Below are 25,842 nucleotides of genomic sequence, written 5' to 3' on the forward strand. Positions count from 1 at the left end.
TGAATTATAATCCATCAGTAATAATCAGTCTCCACTTATTTATACAGACAATGTAGAGATGTAACAAGTCGGAAGGGTAGAAAAAGGTTCCTCACATTCAAATATGTACTAAAATAATATCAAATTCCATATTTATTTATGAAGAATGAATTGAAGCTTCCATCTTAAAAATTCACTGAACGGGAAAAGCTTCAAATCAACATATATATATCTCCTTTGATCTCCCTTAACATTATTATAAATGTGGCCTTTAAAAGAGGACCAATATCTATTAAATTAACAAAATTTGAGCTAAATACATTTTTTTTAGGGTGGTTATGCATTTGACGTAACTGCTAATTTCTTAAGATGTTCCATGAAGACTTGCAAGCTCACATCATCTGTCAATACTGGGGCACCACCATCCTGCAAAAGAGTAATATCACTATTAGTCAACACTTCTCTACTAGTTCTTTAATATTAAAGAAAATACAATATTGTGAATAGTTAGTATTGTTAATAAAAATACAATATTGGGAAGAATGACTCTACTAACGGAAATTTGCAATTAAATTTCAAAATATGCAACTTTCCCATACCAAATCCTAACTAATATTGCCCATCTTGCTTCTCTTACAAAGTTCTCACCAGAAATTATCCAAACGGGCAGTAAGCAAATGCATACAGATTAATCACTAGTTGTCAACCTATCTCATTCTCAGAGGTCCTAATGTTTAGCAGGGAGAAGGAACATTCCTAAATAGTAATGGGGTCTGTGTAAGTGTCCTTGGGCTGAACAAACCAACTCCCTCTTAACGGGAAATCTGTCCAAGCTGCACCACTCATCATAATGGCAGTAACTATAATTTTCAACATGAAGATACAGTCATGCCCCAGTAAAGAAACATTCCTCTTGGCTCTAGCGAGCTCCAAATTGCTCGGCTTCTTCATAACAAAAAGCTAGTTGACCCTAGGGTAATGACTTCTGAAGCTGTAGAGATGAGGAAGGTGATGAGTTAAATTTGAACAATCAGCAATCTGAAACCCACTTCATATGTATGAAGAGAACCATGAAAAAAAGTCTGTCACAATCTCCACATTCAAGATGCCACACACTGGAGGAGACTACATGATAAAAGGAAAAGTTCAAAAACTATTCCCAAGAATTTTTGCCAAATTTCTTGCTACCCAAGAGCTGGCATGTTCAATTTCTTATTGTTGCTGTGGTGTATATGCATCTTACTTGAATCACCCATCCAAAAAGCTAATACTTATGTACTCATTGTTGTACCAGACAGTAACTAGTTTATAAATTATGTAAAGATGTGGCAATGGTCAAAGTGAAAGTGATTAGGATTAACCCTTCAAAACTTTCAACACCAGGGAAATAAGTGGTACATATGTCCAGATGAGCATAAGCAAGGGTGACAAGTAGTAACTAACAGATTTGTATACGCAAGCGCAGCATCCACCTACTGCTGTTGTATGAATCTGAAAACTTCTGTCAAAGGCACTTTGTGACTGTCCAAGACACTGCGACAAACAAAATGGGCAACATAAGTGATGGGCTTACTGTAAAGTAAGTTAGTTCATTAGGAAAGTATAGAATAGTCTCCAGGCATCTTAATAATGTCCACTTCTGCATCACCCGCTTGTATGTATGTTCCTGTAGAGTAACTGATTATTTCCAATTACTACCATTAAGTAATACAGACATAAGAGAACCATCTTCTACGGTACAAGTGTTCATAACCTGTAGTTACCGTGTGTGCAGTGTCATCTATATACTAGTAATGTAATGAAAATAAAACAGCAATTCACCATCACCATCTTATCACAATTCTGTTGGAAAAAACAGGTGTCACCCATCACCAATGTAAATATACACCATCACCATACAACAAAAAAATTAATTAAATACCGTGGCATTGGGATCTGGGATGACAGACTGAAATTATAAAAAAAAAAAATTTAATTGATATGGTTGAAGAGTTTGAGTTATACTTGGGGAATTACACCACTTAGTAAATATATATGGTAATACAAAGGACGTTTAAATGGTTTTCCCCTACCTTCCCTAACAACCTTGGAAGTCATAACTTCCTCTTTACATTTTACCCTAAAGTTAATTTCTCAATCACTTAGTTGTTGGAAATTTCTACCTTTATATAGGTATACAAAATTATTCTCGTTTTAAAGGCACTAAGAGCTATTTAGTCATTTCCCGTACAATAGCATCTATTCTACTAGACTAAATTCCCTCCCATAACCCATGATAATGTAATTTTACTACTTTAATAACTATAAATTGAAAAATATGTAATGTAAATTTTATACACTTCTGATCTATATTATGAAACAAATAAAAACATTAAATAATTCATAGCCATTACTTAAAAATAGTTTCATACCACTCACTGCCCTACTACAGAAAAATTATCATTTAGCTAAGAATTTTGTAAACCATGACATTCCCACAGTATGCAAGTATTAAATGAAACTAAAATGAATAGGAAAATTAATATAAAATGAATTAATGTCACACAAAAACAAAGCAAATTAGTACATTTAACCTAAAAGGCCAGAAAAAGAAGCAATGTAAAATTTAAAATGATCATTCAAATTATTTTAATTCCGTTGTTCAGAGTACCTGAATAATGATGAACTCCAGATAGTGACAATTCAGACATTTATAAATAATCTTCTGATTAATAGATACAATTTTAGGGAATGGAGGGGAAAAAATATACATTAACAAAACCAAGCATAATACCATACAAAAGAAACTGTACTTACCCCACCATACATGGCATTATTGTGAGTCTGTGAAGGATTAACTTTGGATAACAAGAATCGAGCCTGAAAAAGATAAAATAAAAAAATAAAACCTTGATAATGAAAGTGAGTCGACTTTACACATTTTGAAATGAGTAGAAATTAATATTTTACACTAGATTTAATAAATTATCTTTTCCTGAATTTCAAATTACTTCTTTTGAATACTAATCATATTCTTTGGAAGCTTGAATTGCAAGTCAATGACCCCTTTGGTGGGCTTGTTCCATATGAATAGGGTTCAACTTATTACTTATCCTCTCGATAATTCATTAATTAAAAAATGGAAAAAATGTGTGAGGAGAGGCTCCTAGTTTGAGATAACTACATTTTTTGTCAATTAAAAAATGGAAAAATATGCACACTCTTATTACCTGAGAGCCGCCTTGTTCAGTTTCCACGTATCTAGGAATGGGGTACCTTGTTGCCAAGATGTCCTGAGCATCGTCAATCGGTGCCTGCAACAACTCCTTGAAGGTAGCATATTCTTCTTTTTCGTGGTATCCCTCCTTCTTCCAAGCTGCCATTGTCTGGAATTTAAGATTTGAAAACCTACAGTAAAAATTTTCATATTTAAGTTTACTAATTAAAAGATACTTTAAGAAATGAATATGGAAAATAATTGATAACAGCTTTCATCGTCTGTTCTAGCGAGAACATGATAGTGCACTCATATATAGAGGCTTTTGTATTCACAAATACCTTATTAAAAGTAATTCTTCACAAATGAACATAATTCTCCACAAATAGTACTTATTAAACAATTCTTCACTACTTCTTATACAATACAGTTCTTCCCTAACACTTATTAAAAGTTAATTCTTTACTAACACTTATTAAAAGTATTTCTACACTAGTATGTACTACTGTCATTCTTAATGGATACCTGCTAATTTAATCACTATTAATTATAATGACCAAATCATAACCAAATTCGACATACCACTTCCCCTAAACATAACACTGAAAAAATGAAAGAAAACAAATTAACTCACTTCTCCTAAAAAGATAAGAACCAAGAAGAACGTATCTAAAAGCAATATTCGATCTGGTTGTATAGACGAAGTGTCAAGCATAACTGCTTCGATGCCACTGAATGAGTAGCTGTAGAGAACAGGCTGGATCATGGTTAAGCATTCTGTCACAGATTCTCTGTTCAGCATGCATCTGTTGGAATGAATAAATTTTTAATTGGAATGAATAAACTTTAATTTAATACTATAGTACTTCAAGTACAGTGCAGTATACAGAATAACCAAAACAGCAAAAAATCGTAAAATTCAAGGGCTATCGCACAAAATATTGCTTTAGTGCTTACCTATAAAACGATGTTTCGTCCGGAGAATTATTGAACACTTGCAAAAACTGTGAACGTCTAAGATGGAACATAAATTGAGGGTATAATGTGAATGTGTCATGGAACCTGTAGCTGTTGGGGTCGTTAGGGATGAATTCGCCAAACTTCTGACACTGAAATATTGAATGTGTCTCTTAGTATAAAAATTACATATGTCAGTTCTTGCCTTAAACTATATGAGGTAGAAAGTTAAATAATAATTCAAGACCGTTTCATATAATTAAATGGACTTCTTGGATAAAAAAATAAAACCTTGTATTCATCAAGAGCAAATATTGCATTCTGGCAAATACCTTGTATACATATTAATGAACAATACATGCATTTGATATTATGATACTCTTCAAATGTCATGTACTATATAATTTAGCACTAAGCTAGTAAGCTTTCAAAATACATTGCTCCTAAATCTTTCTTTACTTTCACAAAGACTTTTTGATGCTTACTAATCTAATAAGCATCCTATCCACCCAGCGCAGTACATCTGTTCCATCCTGATCTGTTTCGGATCTATGAACAGCTAGTCTTGCCATCAACACGGCTGCTGCTTCTTGATCAAATCCTGCTGACACTGCGTGCTGACCAGTTTGTGGATCGACCCAGCTGAAAGAAACCAAATTAAAATTTATGTTATTCTGTGCTCTTTCATGTTTGTTATACATACTAACTGTGTAAGGGAACAGAATAGAAATTAGGTCAATGACCATGTGATGGGGCCATATGGTGCAATACTGCAAATGGTGCAGCTGAACCAGGATCCACAAAAAGTGGGCCCATACATTAAATGTAAAAATTATACACATATATACTAATAACAAGAGCATTTAGAATGCAAATGTCTGCCAAGGATCATGAAATTTAATAAAAAATATTCCTCCTTGGCAGAAGTGAGAGAATAATACGTACAGTGGTACCTCGACATACGAAAGGCTCAACTTACGAAAGCAAATAAGAAAAATTTTACGGCTCTACCTACGAAAATTGCTCAAGTTACGAAAGGTTGTTGCTGTAAAGTCCCGAGATTCGCCCAGACCACCAAGAACAATTTTAAAACTAGCACCCCGCCAACTAAGTAAACTGGCCACCATCCTCCCGCTCTCCCATTGGTTCCTGATGCTAGTCACCCCATAAGATCCTGCTCTCCTATTGGTCAGCATCTACCCCTTGTGCTTTATGTATTCTATTGGAAAAAGAATGCTGTAAATTGAAAAACTTATTCATGCAATACACTTGATAAAAAAAAAACATTAGGTAAAGATAGAATAAAGAATAGAAATGAATGGTTATTATACTGTTTGGTAGTTTCAGTAGTTGAAGAGAGATAATGAAAATTTATGGCTTACCGTGTACTAGGAAAAGTGATTGTTTGGCAATCGTTCGGTACTCGTAAGTGCTGGATGTAAACAGAAGTTTGGAAGTTTTTTTTTTTTTTTTTTTTTTTTTTTATTATAGTTAAAGGTTACTTAATAATTATTTGAAATGAGTACATGCAATAAATTTAATTAAAAAAATTGTGAATTAGATATCATACAATATAAAATAAATCAGACTGCTATCATCGAAGCCAACAAATACATATTTTTTAGAATTCTTCTTCTGTTTTAATATTACGTTAAGTATATGTTTCATTATAGCTGTCAGTAACTCGTTATCTCCATTAAGTAAAGATAGAATAAAGAATAGAAATGAATGGTTATTATACTGTTTACCTGGTAGTTTCATTAGTTGAAGAGAGATACTAATGAAAATTTACGGCTTACTGTGTCCTAGGAAAAGTGATTGCTTGGCGATCGTTCGGTACTCGTAAGAGCTGAATGTAAACAAACGATTGGAAGGTTTTTTTGTTTGTGTATTATAGTTAATGATTAATTAATAATTATTTGAAATGAGTACATACCGATTATTTACACATTTTATTGGCATATTCTAAGCTTTTAGCTTCTTAGGTTTAGATGTCAGAATCATAGACTAGGCTACAGTAGCAACCGCTAACATAGGATAGGCTTATTGCTAAGGGACATATGCTAAAGTCCTAATATATGCAGTAAAAATGGGGTTGAACATTACATGCAGTTGAATATTACTCAAGTATTTACAGTATTTTGCCTTTTTGGAGTAATATTTCTTCCATCGGATCGGCGTCGTAACCCTAGAACATGTGTTGTAGGCCTGGAAATATAATTTACTGGGGTGTTTTTGTAGGGCTTGGAACGGATTAGGCATTTTACATGTAAAATGCGGTTCAAGATACGAAAAACTCATGATACGAAGGCCGCCTCGGAACGGATTAATTTCGTATCTCGAGGTACCACTGTATCTGGCTATTTTAGTCTGTCAGTTGATACAATGCCAAATAGCACATATACATCAGTTAAATGTCGTATTAAAAAATAGACAGCCTACTGAACTTTTTTTTTTTTTAATCTTTCCTTTCGGGAAATGAAAAGCCATACAAGTGAGGTTGTTGTAGTACTTACATGAAGCTTGTAGGCTAAATTTGTCAAAATGTAGGGGTCAGTCTTACTACAATGCTGCTAACTGTCCGGGTGTTATAAAGGGATGCAGCAAACTATTTTAGAAACTAGTAAGTTTGCTACATATGTGCCCTGGCCATATCATTCACTAAATCTGGTAGGCCAAAGTGCTGTTGACTGCAGTCAAGAGGCAGTTCATTTCTTCTCTACAGTGCAGTTACTCTATACTTTTTTTTTTTTTCCAGGATCAAGCAACCAGTGGAAAATTGTTAAGGACTGCCTTGGAAATGAAAGCGTCTTAAAAGCCCTCTGATATCAAATGGCAGGCACATTCTATGGTATCAGCAGTAAGATTGAAATCTTTCTTAAAATTTGAGAAGCATTAGAATATACATATAGCCAAGGACCAGTCACAAAAGGGAGATGCTAAAAGAAAATAATATTGCAGATAAGATGGAAGAGCTAAATTCATACTTATGTGAATTTTTGGAATGAGATTTTGCAGAATTTTCAGAGTAAGCCAAGTTCCATAAAATGCAGGTGTGACTTTGTAAACATTTGCTGATCTGTATGTATCATAGCTGACCAACTGTTACCTTCACAAGATGAATTTGAAACTTAAGCAGCAGCTACAAAGGAAATGCTACCAGAAGTTGATTACAAGGCAGCTACAACTCACAAACGTATCAGAAAGAATTTACTCAGTGATACAGATGCACAATTAGTATATCCAAATACCCAATATAAATTTTGTATAACCACCTTTTACACAATTGTTGACAAACTTGAAACAGAGAGGAAAAGAATAAGAGAGAGATACAAAGAAATAGAGATTTTCTTTTCTTAGTGATGTGTCACATAATGTCACTTCATCTACTAACATTGAAAGGTATTCCCAGTGCTGTCAAAAGCCAATTGATGCTTACCCACAGGACTTCAACAGTAATTTCTCAGCTGAGCTTCAGCAGTTTCATTTGTGCGCGTTGTGTTCCATAAATTCAGTACAACAAAAAATGTAAAACGATTCAGTCATGCTGAACTTCAAAAGTTATTGTAGAAGCCAAATACTGAGTGTGCATTTCCAAATGTAGACATTGGCTTTGGTAAATTTCTACCATTGTCACAAATTGCTCAGATGAACGTTCACTTTCTCAGCTGAAGTATATTAAAAATCCCATCAAAACAACTATGCAACAAGCAGGCTGGATGCCTTATCTGTAAGTACTGAAGATGTGCTAATGAGACTAGTTTTGAGGATCTGATCAAATACATTGCAATTACAAAAAAGTAGGTGAACATTTTAAAAATATAAAGTGGATGTATATACTAAAATATTTTCAATCATTCTGCAAGTTTTGCTTAATTTTTATAAATACAATTTTATTTTATGGTTTAGGGGGGATCAAAATCTTTTAAGTGCTTAGGGCCTCTAAGGGTCTTACTCTGGCCCTGGCTGGGACCTATGAGATCATTCAGCACTGAAATGGAAACTATCTCTGAAATGGAAACTAACAGCAAGAAGATTTGAATGGTGTAACATAAGGAAAACCTCAAAGCAGTTACACTGTGAAACAATTGTTAGAGAGGGTGAAAAGTCATACTGCAGAAAAGAGAGAATATGAACGAGGGTACAGTACACAAAATAAAAGAGGTTGCCGCTAGGGTCTGCAGGGACACTGTAAAGACCCTAAGTAATGCCAACAGATAACTGTGTAAGAGAAAGGCCAAGATAATTCTAAAGAAAATATGCTGCCATCAAAAAGTTAAACTTCAGAGTACTAAAAGCTTGAGTTGTGCTATAAGAAATATTTCATAACCTCTGTATAGCAAAAACACTATAAAAACTACCATCACTTCACTAATAATGAATAAAACTTTCCGAGATTAAATGCACAACATAGAATTCTAATCTCGCAAAACACAAGGACTTACTTTCTGGCAACTGTAGTAACTCTGCAACGCAGCTGACCAGACGGATGTTGGTACCTGGTGATAAACTGAACGTGACCCCTTCCTCCCTGAATTTCACCTCCTTGCTGACTAGCAATTTCAAAGAATAAAGCTACCGTGGTACCCGGAGTTAGACCACACAGCTTCCATTTGGTTGTATTGCCAATGCCTATTTCCATCTCCGCTACATTCGGACCCTTCTCGCGGGCAGAAACGCACGGTCCAAGTGCCCCAGCAACTGGATGGAAAAATTAAATTTATAGGTAAGTGTACTTTAAAAAAATTAAGGCTTAATTGCACAGATATTCTCATACAACTCACGTAAAGGATTTACTCACATGAGAACTGGAAATGAGCAACAGTGACTTTACACAAGTCTGGTTAAAAATTATGTATGAAAACAGAGGTGCACTACAATAAGAAATATAACTGGGGCTGAAGAATACTGCAAACATCTTTTACTAACAGCTAACCATCTGCAGAGTGCTCTGAAAATGATTGGCAGTATGCCCCCTACAAGAGGAATTAAAAAAACAAAACAAAAAACAAGGACATCCGAATGAAATTACTATACAATGGTCTGTCTAAACTTTATTAGCTATGAGAGTAATAGCCCACAAATACATTGCATTATGTAAATATAAAAATGATATTGTAATGATACAATTAAGTTTGTTCATACTTACCTGGCAGATATATATATAGCTGATAATTTCCGACACCGACAGAATTTAAAACCTACGACACACGTAGTGGGAGTCAGGTTGTAAATTAACATCCTACTGACAGTAGTTAAGACTGGGTGGTAAAATTCCAGTTGCCAAGTACTTTAGACTTGTTAGTCACTGAATATCACAGGACCTGAAATCTACTAGGAAAAGAAAGAAACCTTCTGAAAATGATGACCAGTTCTTCTTTATGCTTAGACTTAAGGGACACTGTCCTAGGTAGGATGATAACAGACTTAAGTGGCGTGCAATTTATAAACAAAGTTAGAAAATGAGGAAAGCAAAGAACAAAATAAAAACGCCTAATACAGGACGTAAAACAGAATCAAAAGACATCTACATACCCAGTATAATTGCTACAATACTTCATTTCATGGAGACCAACTTGATCAAGAGCACAGGCGTAAAGATCTACAATGTGACCGTTATTAGAAACTCGCTGCCCAAGGCCCTCGTAGAATTTGATGGCTTTCTTCATGTATTTGCAGTTATCCTGAAAGAATTAAAAGAAAACTTTTACCATAAAATCATAAAATTCAACAGCCATCCATAGCCCTTCATATATCAATCTTCACTCCTAATCCCCTCACAATGATATAAATAACAGATCAGAATATAGAGATTAGGCCAAAGGCTAACTGCTAGGACCTATGAGGCCATTCAGCGATGACTGCGAAATCTACAGTAAGAAGGTTTGAAAGATGTGACAAGAGGAAAATCTTGCAGTTGCATTTCGAAAAAATCGTTAGAAGGGGTGGAAAGTCAGATGGTAGGAAGATAATATGAATGGCAGTACAGTAAAAGTGATGAGATATTGCAGCTGGGAGCCAAGGGACGCTGCAAAGACACTTAAATAATGCCTACTATCTACCCTGTGAGGCACACTGATGACATTAACCTCCTAAGGGGGTCACAATATCAGACCAGGAAATTACCTTGTCAATATCGTGATGTGATCGAATAGGTTTACGTAAGTCGTCGTCAACCACCATACCAGGACCGTAAGAACAGGCGCCACCCAGGAAAGTCATGATGCGTGCTCCAGTATTTGGATAGCAAGCCTGTGAATCATAGATTCAACATTTTATACATGAAATCATGCACTGAATATACGAGAAACTACGTATAAGACTTCACATTTTCAAATTTTTTACCTAAATTTCAAAACTCCCGATTTTCAAAAAACGATTCTTTTGCAGAATACGTACATAGGTAGTCATATTTACTTCTCACATGAAGATAAATTATAAGTATCCATAAAATCAGCCTTACAAGTTCCCACAACTCTGAATATTTACCTCAAGAAGACCAATTGCAATTGAAAGAGCAGCCCCAGAGGCTCGAAGGGGCCTTTTCCCAGTAGAAACGGGCCAGGGATCTCTGCGCAAGTCTGTCAAAATATCCTGCAACATTATTTCACATTCCTGAACAGGCTGAAGGAAACGGTTGTTCATCTGATTTGTCTGATTTCCTGGTGCACCCTGGCCAGGCATCTGAAAAGGGAAAGTGTCTTTAGGAGGACGGAATATAGAATTTAGGATGAAGGCAAAGTGCTGAGACCTATGAGGTCAATCAGTGCTGAAAGGAAAATTGAGAGTACTAGATTACATGAAAGGGGTTGCAACTAGGAGCTGAAGGGATGCTGCAAAGAACCTTCAGTAATGCATAGTGCATTGTGCAAGGTGCACTGATGGTTGGGGAGATTTTCTTTCAATTTAAAATAACAAAATTATATTACTCTGAAATGGAACTGTATGGTTCTAGGTACTTTTGTACAAAACTTTCACAAACATTTAGACAACTTACCACAGTTTGTACAGTCTTTAGTCCAACTCCTAAATACTCCTGCACTGACTTAGCAGTTTGGTCCTTGTGTCCAGGGAAGACATACTGCCTCCTCATGACTTCAGTAGCTAATACATGCACCTGTCAATGACAAATATAAAGTTTGTAAGAGTTTTCAAGATACTTCACCACCTGTATATAAACGGACTAAGGTTTTTATGAAGATTACTGAGCAGTATTGGGTCTTTAGTAGTAGTAATCAGACAAATGTAGTACAGGCTCAAAAACAATTGATAAAATGCTAAGTAATTTACCATAATCAGATTAAAAATTGACCATCTTAAGTATGCTTGTGACAAAGAGCACTTTAAACGGACAATGAATCCGTCTCAAAACTGGTAATTAGTTTCATAAATTTCAACTCCAAGAGTCAAAAACTTACGTGAATATGACGACCAAAGGTGATGAGCCCAACAAGAGCATTGGCCGGCATCAAAGAGAGCGACATGGTGATCGATTCTTTGAGTGCCGCAAGTTCCTCCTCATCTATGCAGGTGTCTACAACGAACAAGAAGATGGGAGGCATCATCTGTTGTCTCTGAGGAATAAAACAGAGAAACATCACTTTACAGTAGTGTATGCTATAATTGATAGTGAAGAGAATTATGGATTAAATTATACATACTCGATAGTGAAGAAAATATGGATTAAATAGCATATACATACAACACTAATATCAACTACAACCAATATGCTAGTACTGACTAAAATACAGGAAAACATGGGCTTGAACACTAAAAATTCAATGAAAACTCATGCGCTACATTACATAATACAACAAAGATTACTTACAATACTCCACCATATTTGTGCAACATTTCAGTTTAAACAATATTCTCTAGTACAGGTGAAATTTCTACCACCACCATTAACCATCACCACAACTAGTATCTTTTGATATTTTCTGTTCTCAAGAATTGTTTGTAGAATATAATACATGTACATGTACCAGTACATACTTACTGAAGTTACAATGTCTATGTCATACTAAATGAACAACTCTTTTCAACAGGAATTTTCATTCTTATAAAAAAATATCCGAGTTCTTAATGTAGTCTAATCTCCATACAAAAATTTTTACCTACAGTGAGAACTGTTTGTATTCTTAAGAGGAAATATGGCTGGTTGCATGAAAGCTCTTTAGCCCTATACAGCAGATTCAATATTACTACTACTAGAACTTGTTCCCTGGCAGTCCAAAACCCTGGGTTGACCTATACACAGATGTACAGTACATGGAAGGTAATTAATAAAATCTTCATATTAGACAATCTTAAATCTTATGTCTACAGTAAAATAAATTCTTACCATGATAGTATACTCAATTGTTGAATACTGTGGGAACAGTTCTGCAGGCTGGCTCTGCTCACTTATTGAAGCATAGGAACTAGGGAAGGTATTTCGATGTAGGCAGAAACAACACACCCACAATTTGGATCGATAGTCGACCTGTACATTCGGAACAAGAAACAAATTATTTCAGAACAGTGTTCGGTATCAAAGTTCAGAACTACACTGTAAAGAGCAACTACTTAAAAAAAAAAAAAAATACAGTAGAAAAGTACAGGAACACAATAGAGCAAAACAACAATAGAGAACAGAACAGAATATAGAATTTAGGCTAAAGGCCAAGGCAAGTGCTGGGACCTATGAGTTTGTTTGTATGGTGTTTTTACGTTGCATGGAATCAGTGGTTATTCAGCAACGGTACCAACGGCTTTACGTGACTTCCGAACCACGTCGAGAGTGAACTTCTATCACCAGAAATACACATCTCTCACTTCTCAATGGAATGGCTGAGAATCAAACCAGCGACCACTGAGGTGGGACGCAAACACCATACCAACCATGCTACTGAGGCGCTGGGACCTATGAGGTCCTTCAATGCTTAAAAGGAAATTGACAATAAGGTCTGAAAGCTGTAACAAAAGGGAAACCTCACAATGTTCTTGCAATATGAAACAACTGTTAGGAGAGTGGAAAATCAGATGGAATAAAGTATGAATGGAGGTTGAGTGCAAGGAATGAAAGAGGTTGCAGCTAGGGGCGGAACGGATGCTGCAATGACTAACTCCTTACGGTGGCAAAACAGCGATAGGCCCTTACCTGACACAATGGATTTAAGATGGCACCACACTGAGCCTGCTGGCACCTCAATGGTTCGTAGCAAATCGGTGGTAAATCATCCCTTTTCTTCAATGGAGTGTACATGGAAGCAACTGGTACAACCATGCGCGTTGCCTCGATTCGACTAGAGGGCCACACATTCCAGGAAAATCGGACGCCCTGGATGGAATAAATTTGAGTGCCAGTTAAGATAAAAACTCTAAAATTTCTGTCATTATCAAAAGGGTCAGTAGGAACTTCTAAAGAAAAATGAGCAAAATATACAAAATTCAAAATGAGCTCCTATACAGGTGATACTGTGAATATTCTACAAAAAATAGTATACCTCATAAATATCAAGTACCTCTCGTTCATAAAGCATCAAGAACCTCGCTTGTTACCTCTCTTGACTCCTGCTGTTCTATGAACTCCTGATAACTCTGCTGGGACTGCTGGGACTGCTGAGTTTGCTGCTGCTGTGGCTGCTGTTGTGGTGCTTGCTGCTGTTGATACTGCTCCTGCGGATACTGCTGTTGTCCATACTGGCCTTGTTGGGGCTGGAAACCCTGCTGCTGCTGCTGCTGTGGCTGAAAGCCCTGCTGTGGTTGGTAACCCTGCTGTTGATACTGTTCTTGGGGCATCTGCTGATACTGCTGGCCTTGCACAGCAGCCGCAGCAGCCTGCTGCTGGTATCCGTACATCCTGAAACAAGATGGGAAATGTTACGTTGCTGCTCAGAAGGCAACACTTAAGGCACAATGGTAGTGTCTACTATAAAATGATAAAATGCTAAAATGATGGTCAGTCTCCCTGACAGTCTTTAAAAAATAAAATAAACAATGAAATACAAGTTATAGAACTGCACATATAAATAAAATTTTAAATATTAAAAAAAATGTTAAAATATGATGGTGTGTCTCACTGGTCAAGTCATAAAAACTAAATAAATATTAAATTGCGGAAGTGTATCAAAAAAAGTTTAATTCTAAAACTGAATAAGCAAAAAGCTTCACAGAAAATTTGTCTAATTTAGGCCAAAGGCCAAGCACTGGGACATGTGAGGTAATTCAGCGTAAGCTAAATTGACAATAAGGAGGTTTGAAAGGTATAACAGAGGATAAAAAGTCAGATGGAAGAAAGAGAATATGAACGGAGGTACAGTAAAAGGAATAAAGAGTTACAGCTAGGGGCCAAAAGGATGCTGCAAAGACCCTTAAGTAATGCCTATAGTGCACCATGTGAGGTACACTGACAGCACTACCCCCTTATGGGGTAAACTTTCTCAAATATACAGATTCAATTAAAATTATCAAAGTTATCTTAAAACTTAAGCAATTTAACATTTTTTATAGTTCTATTTTTCTTATAGACTTCATCTCAATTGGTCTTACAGTTCTATTAAATATACCTTATGCCTTTGAAATCTCATCTTAGTTAATATGATTTTAAGTCTGAAACCATCATCAGTATTAAACTCTGAACTGCCTTTTATTGAAACTACGCAAATCAAATCCACTATTACTCCCACCTGCTCAAATTCATAACCTTCATTTCAAGAATTCTACTACAACCACAATTTTTGGAAGCTTAAATCCTTCAAGAACAACTGACTACCACCCAATATATGAAATTAGTAAAGCATATAGGCTGCAAAGCACATAGGCTGCAAAGCACAAACAAAACCTGTATTTTCTCTATTAAAAGAACACACTACTCACATTGCAGCTGATGACATCAAGTGTTTACAGTTGATAATGTAACCTGACAAAGAATAAAAGGCTAATGACTAATAGTTCACCAAAAATGCTGTCAAAAACTTCATGCTAAAAAGAAATTACTGTATATATGGCCAAATATATGCCATATTTGAGTAATTTGGGAGTTCCCATAAATAACCCCTTATGCAATATAGCAGTCAATTTACAGTACTGCAGTAGTATAGTAGTACAGATATTTAATATACGAAGTCAAGTACAAAACCTCAAATGGTAAAATCTATACAAAAGATCTTAAGAGATGATTTGTAGTTAACGCAATAAATGAAGGACTGCTGTAACAGCTGAATCTTACAGTGAAGTACCCATTATATCTATGCTAAATATCAGGATGTGGAAATTCCTGAATTTACCAAGCATTTGTAAGAAAATAATCGTTGCAAACAATAGAAATTAATGGAAAATGTAATAACCTGCTTTTGTACGGCTAAAAATTGTATCCGAACTAACATCTATCCGATTCAACATATGTTCTTCAGTACTAACTTTCAACTGCACCTGGGCCAAAAAGCTTTAAAAGACTACCACCTATCAAGATCATTCACAAACTTAAAAGTTGAAATAGTTCTTTTAACAGACTCAAATGCTGTAACAGTTCTTTTAATTTAACTCACTTTTCCAATTATTTAATGTAATTTTAAGGCTTCCCAAATTTGACATATCAATTTGAACCCTGAAGATCATTCATGAACTAAAGAATTCTTTCAATATAAATCTAACATTAAATATAATTTTAAAGCTTCCAGAATTCCCCATACCCATCTGAACTTTGAATAACCCTAAATTTTCTAAAACCTTTGTTTTTTTTTACCAAAGCTTTTAATCTTTAGTAGGCCAACAGTCCCCTTTACTTATCTATCAGACTTTCACTGCGTGGATGTCATAATAATGATAATGACACTTGAATCTTATCTATGATGTTATTCAACTTACGAAATAAATGTGATATTTTTTGGTTGACTACTTACAGTAATCACACAAAGTACATATAGATATATATAGGGCATTATTGTTTGAAAATATACTCCAAAACTGTTAATTCTACTGAAAAGCTCTGCAGAATGCCATGACTAGCACCAGACCCTTGGGGACAAATGCAAACAACATAAAACAGTAAATTTCTTGCTAAAACAAAAAACATAAAATTCTTAAATTATCTCAGTAAAATTCTCAAATTATCTCAAAAGCTGTATTGCATTATGTATGTCCTTTGCAATCTGCATTAAGCTATCCTGCAGGATTACACCAATTCACCATAAACATAATCCTTTGTCTTATTATGGTGGACAAGGGCAAAGAAACTCAGGCTTATAGCCTGAACAGGATAAGGAAACTATACTGTTTTTTTTCCTTCTCTCCATCCGCCTGTGGTGTTTGCGTATGGTAACACTGCGTCCCAAGCTTTAAATAATATCATACTTCGAATATTAACAGTGTAATTTGCATACAGTAAATTATCAAAACACTTTTCAGTTGCTAATGTACACCAAAACATCCTTTTATTTACCTAAAACTTACACATAGCGTAACTATTTAAAGCCCAGGAGGCAGTGTTACCATGCGCGACCACCACAACCAGATGGACAGATGGAAAAAAACAGAGTATAGTGGAGGACCCATTGTACCCTAGCCTAGAGTGGTTACCAGGTCATACTAGCCTAGGGGTGGGGGTACAAACCCTTCCAACTTAACCAGACCTCTTGTGCCGCAAGTCAAACAGGCTACATCTGGGGATGTATCTTAAACTGACATAACCATACTTGCTTAGCCTAATGACACGGCCCTGCCTGGTCAGGAGACCGGACCCTTTAACTTAATTGATAGGAGTCTATGATTCATTTAGGCCTAAAGGGATACAATCCTGCCTAGTCTACGATACAGGGTGCTGCATGTCAAGTGCCTAGCCCTAAGGAATCTAACGGCAGTGGGTTAGGCCAGGCAAAGGAACGAACCTCTTTAACCTAACCTTAACTGAAAGGTTTCGTAGCAAGATTGAAGACTACAGGGGTACTTTCTAGCATAACCTAACCTAATGATGTGAATGTCCCACCAGGCCTACAGGGATAAGCCCTACCTTAGTCTAACCTAACCTAATGACAAACCACCTGGCCAGCTGGAGATTCCAATTGGTTGACTGTAGCTAGGCAATTACTTTAAAATAAAGATTTTTGGTTATTCTAGGGAATAACTCCACACAACTGTAAAGAACGTTCCTGCGAGCACGACAGCCACTTGGGATTGGGGCGTCAAATGTATTTCACCGTGTTTGTTACTACCCCCTGGGAGTTAATTACAGTAGACCTCCCCAAAATATAACAGTAAATTCTTAAGAAACAACCCAAATATATACTATAGGAAACTGTAATTTCCAAAGAAGTACCTGACACGGAGTTATTACCTAGATCTAACAGATTTTTTCCTATGGCCCTAAATAACCAATAAAGCAGCCTGCTTAGGCCTTAGGTATGCCAGATAAAATAAAAATTAATGCATGATTAAACCTAAATAGTACTGGGCTATAGGCCTGGACTATTAGAAGTCTAACTCTATACCCTAAATATTATAGAATAAATGGCTTTGTACAGATAAAGATTAACCAAGCAGCCAAATAAAGCTGAAATACGGCCAAATAAGCCTATATATCCTGTAGACCTCTGCTTCTATATATCGTAGGCCTACCCTACTATAGGCTAGTCCAACTGGTTCACTCGAGCCTAACCCCCATACCATCAATTTAGAATTCTTATACAAATTAAGGCAACTAAACCAAATAGAACTTAAGTAAGGCCTAATAATCCTATATAGCTATTATATAGGCCTACAGGCTACTAGATAATCATATAGGTAGCAGGCCTACCTATGGGGTAGTCGTCCTATGGAGTACCTAGCTAGGTATTACCCACGACGGCTGACGTGTCTTTATGAAAACATCAAGGTCGAAGACCTAAATGTATTACATTTAGGCCTAAAATAATAAATTTTGGGGACAAATAACATAAAAATGATAAATAAATAGAGTTTACGTATTATATATAAATTAGGTAATAAAATATATAGGGTAGTATAGCTACCTAGTATACAAAATAAGCCTATCAGCCGTAAGTGGGTTATAGAAACGTCCCACCCTCTTTAAATAACCTCCCAATGGTCTAAGTTACTTATAGACCTTTGCAGTTATGTTTTAAGTTAATCATATGATGATTTATTCGAGCAACTCACCTTCCGGCTCGCTTTATCAGGCGTTGAAGTGAAAAATGTCCCCAGACGAAATGACACAGACCTTATTTACACGACTTCCACGTCTACACTGACAACGTTGAAGGCTTCGACGACTCATCTAAAGTCTCTTAAAAGCGTTAATTACTTATAACAATGCCTTATATCTCCGTTATGAATAAGTTAATTAGTTTAATAAAATTCTAAGTAATTTACAAGTAATTTTCAGATGCATCTTAAGATAACAAAATTCCTAAAATTGTAGACCGTTGCTCGAGCACTGGCGGAAATTACTTATTGTATTTCCTTTTAATTTCGTTAATAAACGCTAAGGTATCTTAATTAGAATCTAAGTAATTTATTATTAATTTTTAATTAGTTAAATAATCATGATATTCATAAAATAATAAACAATTCCCAAAGAACTGTCAGTTTCGACGGAGTGTTGGAACACTGCAGACGATGCAAGACTGGAAAATGAAATAAAAAATATAAATAAAAAAACTTTACGTGTTTATTTTGATGATAAACAGCACTGAAAGTTGTTTACAAAGAAATTATTGTAAATCAACATAAGACGAGTCAAAATTAATACAGTTTATGTGTTAATTTAACGGAAAACTGTTTTATTACGATAAACAAGATTGTTTCTTAAATGGCCGTAGGTAAAAGCTTGACTGACCTACTGTAAAACTAGTTTGAGTGACCATGACATAATTATGTTTTTTCTTTTTTTCTAAACTTATTGTAACAAGTTATATATACATATATATATATATATATATATATATATATATATATATATATTTCGATTTTAATCTGTTGACCGTTCTGTGACATCCCGACCTTTTTGTATTCCCTTGTGACTTCTACCCACCATTTATATAGGGCCTTGCTTCTGTGTATCTTTAGTTGCTCTGACCATGTCTTGGCAATAAGACGAAAGCACTTAGCATCTCCAGTGTTTCAATTTTCCTTCGTGACTGTAACTTTGTTGGTACAATCATCACCTTTTTTATTTCTTCGTGATTTTAAATCGAATATATATATATATATATATATATATATATATATATATATATATATAATATATATATTATGTATGTATGTGTATATATATAATATATATATATATATATATATATATATATATTATATATATATATACATATACATATTCATATATATATATATATATACACACACATATATATATATATATATATATATATATATATATATATATATATATATTCGTATATATATACTATATAATCTATATATAACTATATATATATATATCTATATATATATTATATATATAATATATATGTATTTATATATATATACATATATATAAATATATATATATCTATATAGTATAACATACATTATATACTAACTATATATATCTAATATATATATACATACCATATATATACATAAATAATATATATACATAAATATATCTATATTACATACATATATCTACATATATATATTTATATATAATATATATATATATATATTAATATATATAGGCCATGCTGGTATATCACATACATCCATTCAGGAAATCGTAGACAACCACATCAGAAGAAACATTTCTTTGAGACGTTTCGCACATACATTGTGAATCTTCAGTCTGTTGAGATAAAAACACATACATATTAAAATTAAATAAGAGCAGGATTCTTAATATAGTGAAAAAATATACAAGAATAAAATTAACTTCAAATTGACAGAAAGGACTAAAAATTGACAAGTAAAACGAAAAAGTAAAAAGTACAAATAAAAAACAAATGCCAAGGTGCAACCAACCGTTAGTTGAGAAGGACGGAGGTAGAATGATTAGACTTGGGCAAGAAGTTAAAATGTTGATTATGCCAGATAAAGTGAAGATGGAACTCCACTATTCAATGAGGGAACAAGACGTTTGATATATAATGACTAGAGTGGTTAGGCAATCAGAGTCTTTAACTGAGCCTAAAATAGAGAAGTGTTGTTTCTCAACCTCTATCTTGCAATTGATTGCGTGATTTTTTATGTTTGAGTGATCAAGCCTACTTAATTTTTGACCCGTCCTAAACCTAAAGCCCATGTGACTGCAGTATCTCATCTGCAGCAGCCTCCTAGTTGATCCAAATTTACGTGCCCGGGATGTCCCGAAATTTATGTTGGACCAAGTAGGAGGCTGCTGCAGATGAGATACTGCAGTCACATGGGCTTTAGGTTTAGGACGGGTCAAAAATTAAGTAGGCCCGAACACTCAAACATAAAAAATCACGCAATCAATTGCAAGATAGAGGTTGAGAAACAACACTTCTCTATTTTAGGCTCAGTTAAAGACTCTGATTGCCTAACCACTCTAGAGTCATTATATATCAAACGTCTTGTTCCCTCATTGAATAGTAGAGTTTCATCTTCTCCACTTTATCTGGCATAGTCAACGTTTTAACTTCTTGCCCAAATCTAGTCATTCTACCTCCTTCCTTCTCAACTAACGGTTGGTTGCGCCTTGGTATTTGTTTTTTATTTGTACTTTCTACTTTTTCGTTTTACTTGTCAATTTTTAGTCCTTTCTGTCAATTTAAGTTAATTTTAGTCTTTTATTTTTTTACTATATTAAGATTCCTGCTCTTATTTAATTTTAATATGTATGTGTTTTTATCTCAACAGACTGAAGATGCACAATGTATGTGCGAAACGTCTCAAATAAATGTTTTTTCTGATGTGGTTGTCTGTGATTTCCTGAATGGATGTATGTGATATACCTTCATAGCCTATATATATATATATATATATATATATATATATATATATATATATATATATATATGTGTGTGTGTGTGTGTGTGTGTGTATGTGTGTGTGTGTGTGTGTGTTTGATTGATTTTAAATCACGAAGAAATAAAAAAGGTGATGATTGTACGAACAAAGTTACAGCCACGAAGGAAAATTGAAACACTGGAGATGCTAAGTGCTTTCGTCTTATTGCCAAGACATGGTCAGAGCAACTGAAGATACACAGAAGCAAGGGCCTATATAAATGGTGGGTATAGGTCACAAGAGAATACAAAAAGGTAGGGAGGTCACAGAACGGCCAACAGATTAAAATCGAAATCTATTTATTGGTAATCCTCTTTATTCTATCTTTCAACTCCTTCTGTATATGTTCCTTCTGGAACATATGTTTTATGACCGGGTCAAAAGAAAATCCTAGACTTACATTAAAATCATTAACCCAGGTTAACTGAATTATAAGTTATATCATGGTAGCATTATATGCTTTACTTAATTATATTCAGATTTATATATCTCAGGCGTCCATTCTCGTTTTACATAGGTGAATTCAACCCTACGGAAACATGACTATAATGAATTGTTATTTTGATTTTGATCTCTCTCTCTCTCTCTCTCTCTCTCTCTCTCTCTCTCTCTCTCTCTCTCTGCACACACAAGCCAAAGGAACAGCCAAACTGTACAATTAACAAAAAGAAAATAGTAAAAAAAAAAAATAATAATAATAATTTTGACAAGAATCACGTACAATTATTTTGGAGTTATTGTAAAATTTATAGTAAGAACAGCGACGTGAATCACAGAATATATAAAACAGGGAAGGCAGAAAAGCAAAAGCAAATGATATGGAAGCAATATGAAGTGTTTATAGAAACCACAGGAAGGGGCTTTTGAACCAGTGACGGAGAGAAATGTTGAGATATGAAGAAGTGATGGGAGAAAAATAGATAAATCAAGTGTTAGGAGGAAGGATGAGAAGAGGACTTAGAGAGTGAAAATGTCTTAGAAAGCAAGTGTTTTCAATGGCACAATTATGTCTAACGTGCCACAAATGAGCTATGTAGGCCTATGAAACTGCAAATATTGTGGAGGTTTCATGCTCAGAGTCTCATCAACCCTCAGTATTCATACCTGGCTTCCATGAACGGTATTTGGTTCAACAATCCCCTTGGCTTATCCTTTAAACTCCCGTCTTATGCTAAAGATAATTTGCATAAGCGCTGATACTGCCTTGTAAACGTTACACAGACACACACACACACATATATAAATATATATATATATATATATATATATATATATGTTAACGGGATATTAATCTCGTTATTTATTTGGTAAACGTGTAACTCGAGCGTCAGGGAAACCGACACACAATCTCTCTCTCTCTCTCTCTCTCTCTCTCTCTCTCTCTCTCTCTCTCTCCTCCAAGCGACCAACGGCTTGCGACTTTTCTTTCTCTCTCTCTCTCTAAGCGATCCCTCTCTCTCTCTCTCTCTCTCTCTCTCCACCTCTTTCTCTCCATTCTAACAGGTAATCAAATGAGAGAGTTGCATTACAAAAATACATTTATTTAACAACAGAAAGATAATGATCCAAGTCTTAATGACTAACTTAACTCAGTTAAACTCCCAACATTAAAATGTCTAAAACTGTAATTTGTCACACCAATTGTCTATTCTCCCATCTGGGGCTCCCTGTCCCCTTAAGACTCTAGGTCCCCCTTTGCCAGAACACATAGTTCCTCGCCAGAACCGTCTGTTTCAAAGACACAAGAAACACACTTGTAAGTACACATAAGTTTAAAGACAAAGTTAATAAAATGGAACATCTTACAAGATATCAAACAAGCCATCCCTTTGGCTAAAATAATTCAACTTGGCTAAAGTAATTCAACTTGGCTAAAGTAATTCAACTCACCCATGCAGCCGGAATATCTCACTCACTAATAAATAAACACTTAGGCACCGCCATCATAGCTGTGCCTTCCTCCCTCGGATCTCTATGCAAGTCTCCCCATAGACTTGGCTATTGATACATTAAGAATAGAAGAGGTGCACACGCACATACGAATGCACACTTCGACAACACCTCATATTACTGGTCACAGCCAGTTTCCCAAAGGAACTTTGAACAAAGACCCATGAACTGACGAACATTGACTCGCCTAACTATGCAGTTTCGAATCACGCCACCACAGAAATCATTTATCAGCTTTTCTCAGGTCGTTGCTTCAGCTCTGTTCTCCACATTCCAAAAAGGTCACAATGAACATATTGGCAATATATCATTAATTATAACCCTAGGACTTACATAGCTCGGCCACGCACACTTGCTAGCTCCCGCCTAGCAAATGGTCGAACAAAACAGTTTACATAACATAAAAAACATTGGCTGGCTTAAAATAAAATTTAAGTAATAACTGCACGTCTCTGGCAGCACAAAGTAAAGTCTATCACACTTTATCTCCAAATAACACAAGAATTTTCTCTCATCTTGGATTCTTGAATATCCTTCTTTGTCTGCAACTTCCAGAACAGACTGAAACATGCTGTAGGAAGGCGAACGGCCTCCCTAATTGTAGAAGGCTTCTAACGGCTTCTGCAGATCCCCAAAAGCGCTGTTGAACTCTGTAGAACTCTCGTAATCACCATGGACAAACGACAGCAACCTCTCTGCACGGCTGGTGGACGTCTTGCTAGTGTCGGGGAACGACTTTTATGGTGTGTTAGTATGTCAGTCAAGTCATCGGTCAATCCAAGAAAATTAACCCCAGACATACTACTTCTGTCAAACAATGATCTCAAAAAGTCAGAAATACTAACTGAACGTCTCCCAATTAACTCCACTTAATATGACTACCAAATCATAAGTCATTATCATAACTCTCAAAGGAAAAAAAAAATCAAGTTCTCCAACTCAATTCTCCAAACTCACACATCAGCACACACAATCCAAAAACTCACAGCAACTTCCACGGAACTTTCTTGCACTCACAGTTCAAACTCGAATGTTCTCATAAAGTAAAAAAAAGGAAAAAAAAAAAAAAAAAAAAAAAAAAAAAGACAATGAATCCAAGGAAAAAAAAAATGTTCTCTCAAGCTCTGATATTACAGCAACTCACAAAATCAGTAAAAATCTCCAACTTTTAACAGCAAAACCCCTTTACTGCTCATATAATTAATTACAATGAGACTTAATGTCAAACTCCCCTTTACGTAAATAACAACCCCCGATAAATCACATCTCCCGATAAATTACATCTCCCGTCCAAAAAGAAATGCTATTTAAAGCTAAATCCCAATTACATCTCTCGTAGGAAAAGGAAAAAAAAAAAAAAAGATAATCACAAGTAAATTTCCCAAATCACAAAACACATAGTATATGCATAATATGCATAATCCCCGCATTTTTTCCCAAGAAATGCCCCATGTATAGTTACGGAATTTTCTGACATCGCAACTTTATCGACCGACACGGACAGAAAGCAGACTCTCACACATGCGCTTTCGTGAAATGCTATTGTCAACATTTCCAGATATTGCAAAAACTCTGAGCAATCACCACCAGAGGAAAAGGAACAGCACTCAGCGGACTCATCACAGCGGTTGTCAGCAGAAAAATCCACCTGCGGACACGTATGCTCGACTGCAGCATAAAAAGTGTCTAGTCAGACACACAAGTTTGGAACCTCGTGATTCTATAGAAAAAGGTCCATATTGACACGAAGTAAGCTCATTTCACAAAATGAACTCCAGGATATGACTAATGTGTTCAAAAATTTGTCTTAAAGACGTATTCTCTCACGTGACACTGCCCAATTATGTAAAAATTATCGCCTATTCGTGATAAAAAAACTACGATAAACTCGTAATTCAGCAATTATATGCCTCCAAAAATGACACACTTGTGCACATAAAAAATGCACATCTCCATAGAACTACAATGCAGTAATGCCACTCGCCTCCAAATAGTCACGAAAAAAAAAAAAAAAAAAAAAAAAAAAAAAAAAAAAACTCCATAACCACAAAAAAGGGTCACCCGCCAAAGATTAATTCCACCTCCATATATTAATATGAGACACCATATTAATAATAACACCACTCCAGTGAAAAAAAATATTTCCTCCATGTAATTAGTAACCACAACCACCATATTCACTCTTATTTCTCCGATAGCCACGTGTTAATAGAAAAAACCACCACTCCAGGAATAAAAAATAGTCACCTCTATTTCAGCAAAATAAAAAATATTTACCTCTATTTCGCCAATAACTTCCATGTGGAATAAAACAAGACTCCAAAAAATATCTCCAAGCGGGAATATCAAAAATGAAATCCCATCTGCAAAAAAAAATGTGCACTCAAAACATCCAGCTGACCCACTCACAAATATTGCCCCATATATCTCCAAAAATGTGTCTCCATTTGCAACAAAGATGGCTGCAAAATAATTGAACCAAACATAGCTCTCACCACCATTGGCAAATATCAAATGGCCAAAAATACATCTCCAATATATTATATCTCAAATTATAACTCCAAAATAATATACCTCCAATTATATCTCCAAAATAATATATCTCTAATTCTCCAGAGAATAACTCAATGTTATAGTAAAAACTATAAACTCTCTGTTTAGCATAATTGCTGAAAAAGGGCAAAAACTCAGCAAATAAAATTGTCTAGGAAATTCTAGAAAAAATCACCAATGTGCCATAACTCATTATAACAAAACTCCAAATTCAAAGTGTCTAAGCAAAGACTTCTCCATATGCA

At 35.1% G+C, this 25,842-nt stretch overlaps 1 protein-coding gene across 1 annotated transcript; it reads right to left on the reverse strand.

Moving 5' to 3' along the window:
- Window positions 1-91: 91 nt before the first annotated feature.
- LOC135213335 (protein transport protein Sec23A-like) lies at window positions 92-18,377 on the reverse strand. The gene is made up of 18 exons (XM_064247312.1): window positions 18,269-18,377; window positions 14,993-15,035; window positions 13,676-13,976; window positions 13,275-13,454; window positions 12,477-12,617; window positions 11,551-11,706; window positions 11,130-11,249; window positions 10,622-10,816; window positions 10,259-10,384; window positions 9,668-9,816; window positions 8,578-8,844; window positions 4,618-4,774; window positions 4,133-4,284; window positions 3,810-3,981; window positions 3,189-3,344; window positions 2,776-2,838; window positions 1,901-1,927; window positions 92-405 (listed from the first exon to the last, which is right to left on the reverse strand). Exons 2-18 carry the CDS (start codon window positions 15,007-15,009, stop codon window positions 316-318), a joined length of 2,469 nt encoding a protein of 822 aa, XP_064103382.1. The 5' UTR covers window positions 15,010-15,035; window positions 18,269-18,377; the 3' UTR covers window positions 92-315.
- Window positions 18,378-25,842: the final 7,465 nt, after the last annotated feature.

This window comes from Macrobrachium nipponense, chromosome 42 (assembly GCF_015104395.2).
Source record: "Macrobrachium nipponense isolate FS-2020 chromosome 42, ASM1510439v2, whole genome shotgun sequence".
Classification (NCBI taxonomy): domain Eukaryota; kingdom Metazoa; phylum Arthropoda; class Malacostraca; order Decapoda; family Palaemonidae; genus Macrobrachium; species Macrobrachium nipponense.

Coding starts and splice junctions, on each gene's coding strand:
- LOC135213335 (XM_064247312.1), bottom strand. Junction 9,817..10,258: donor CACATCACGATATTGACAAG/GTAATTTCCTGG, acceptor TAATTCTTTCAG/GATAACTGCAAATACATGAA. Junction 1,928..2,775: donor ATAATGCCATGTATGGTGGG/GTAAGTACAGTT, acceptor TTATAATTTCAG/TCTGTCATCCCAGATCCCAA.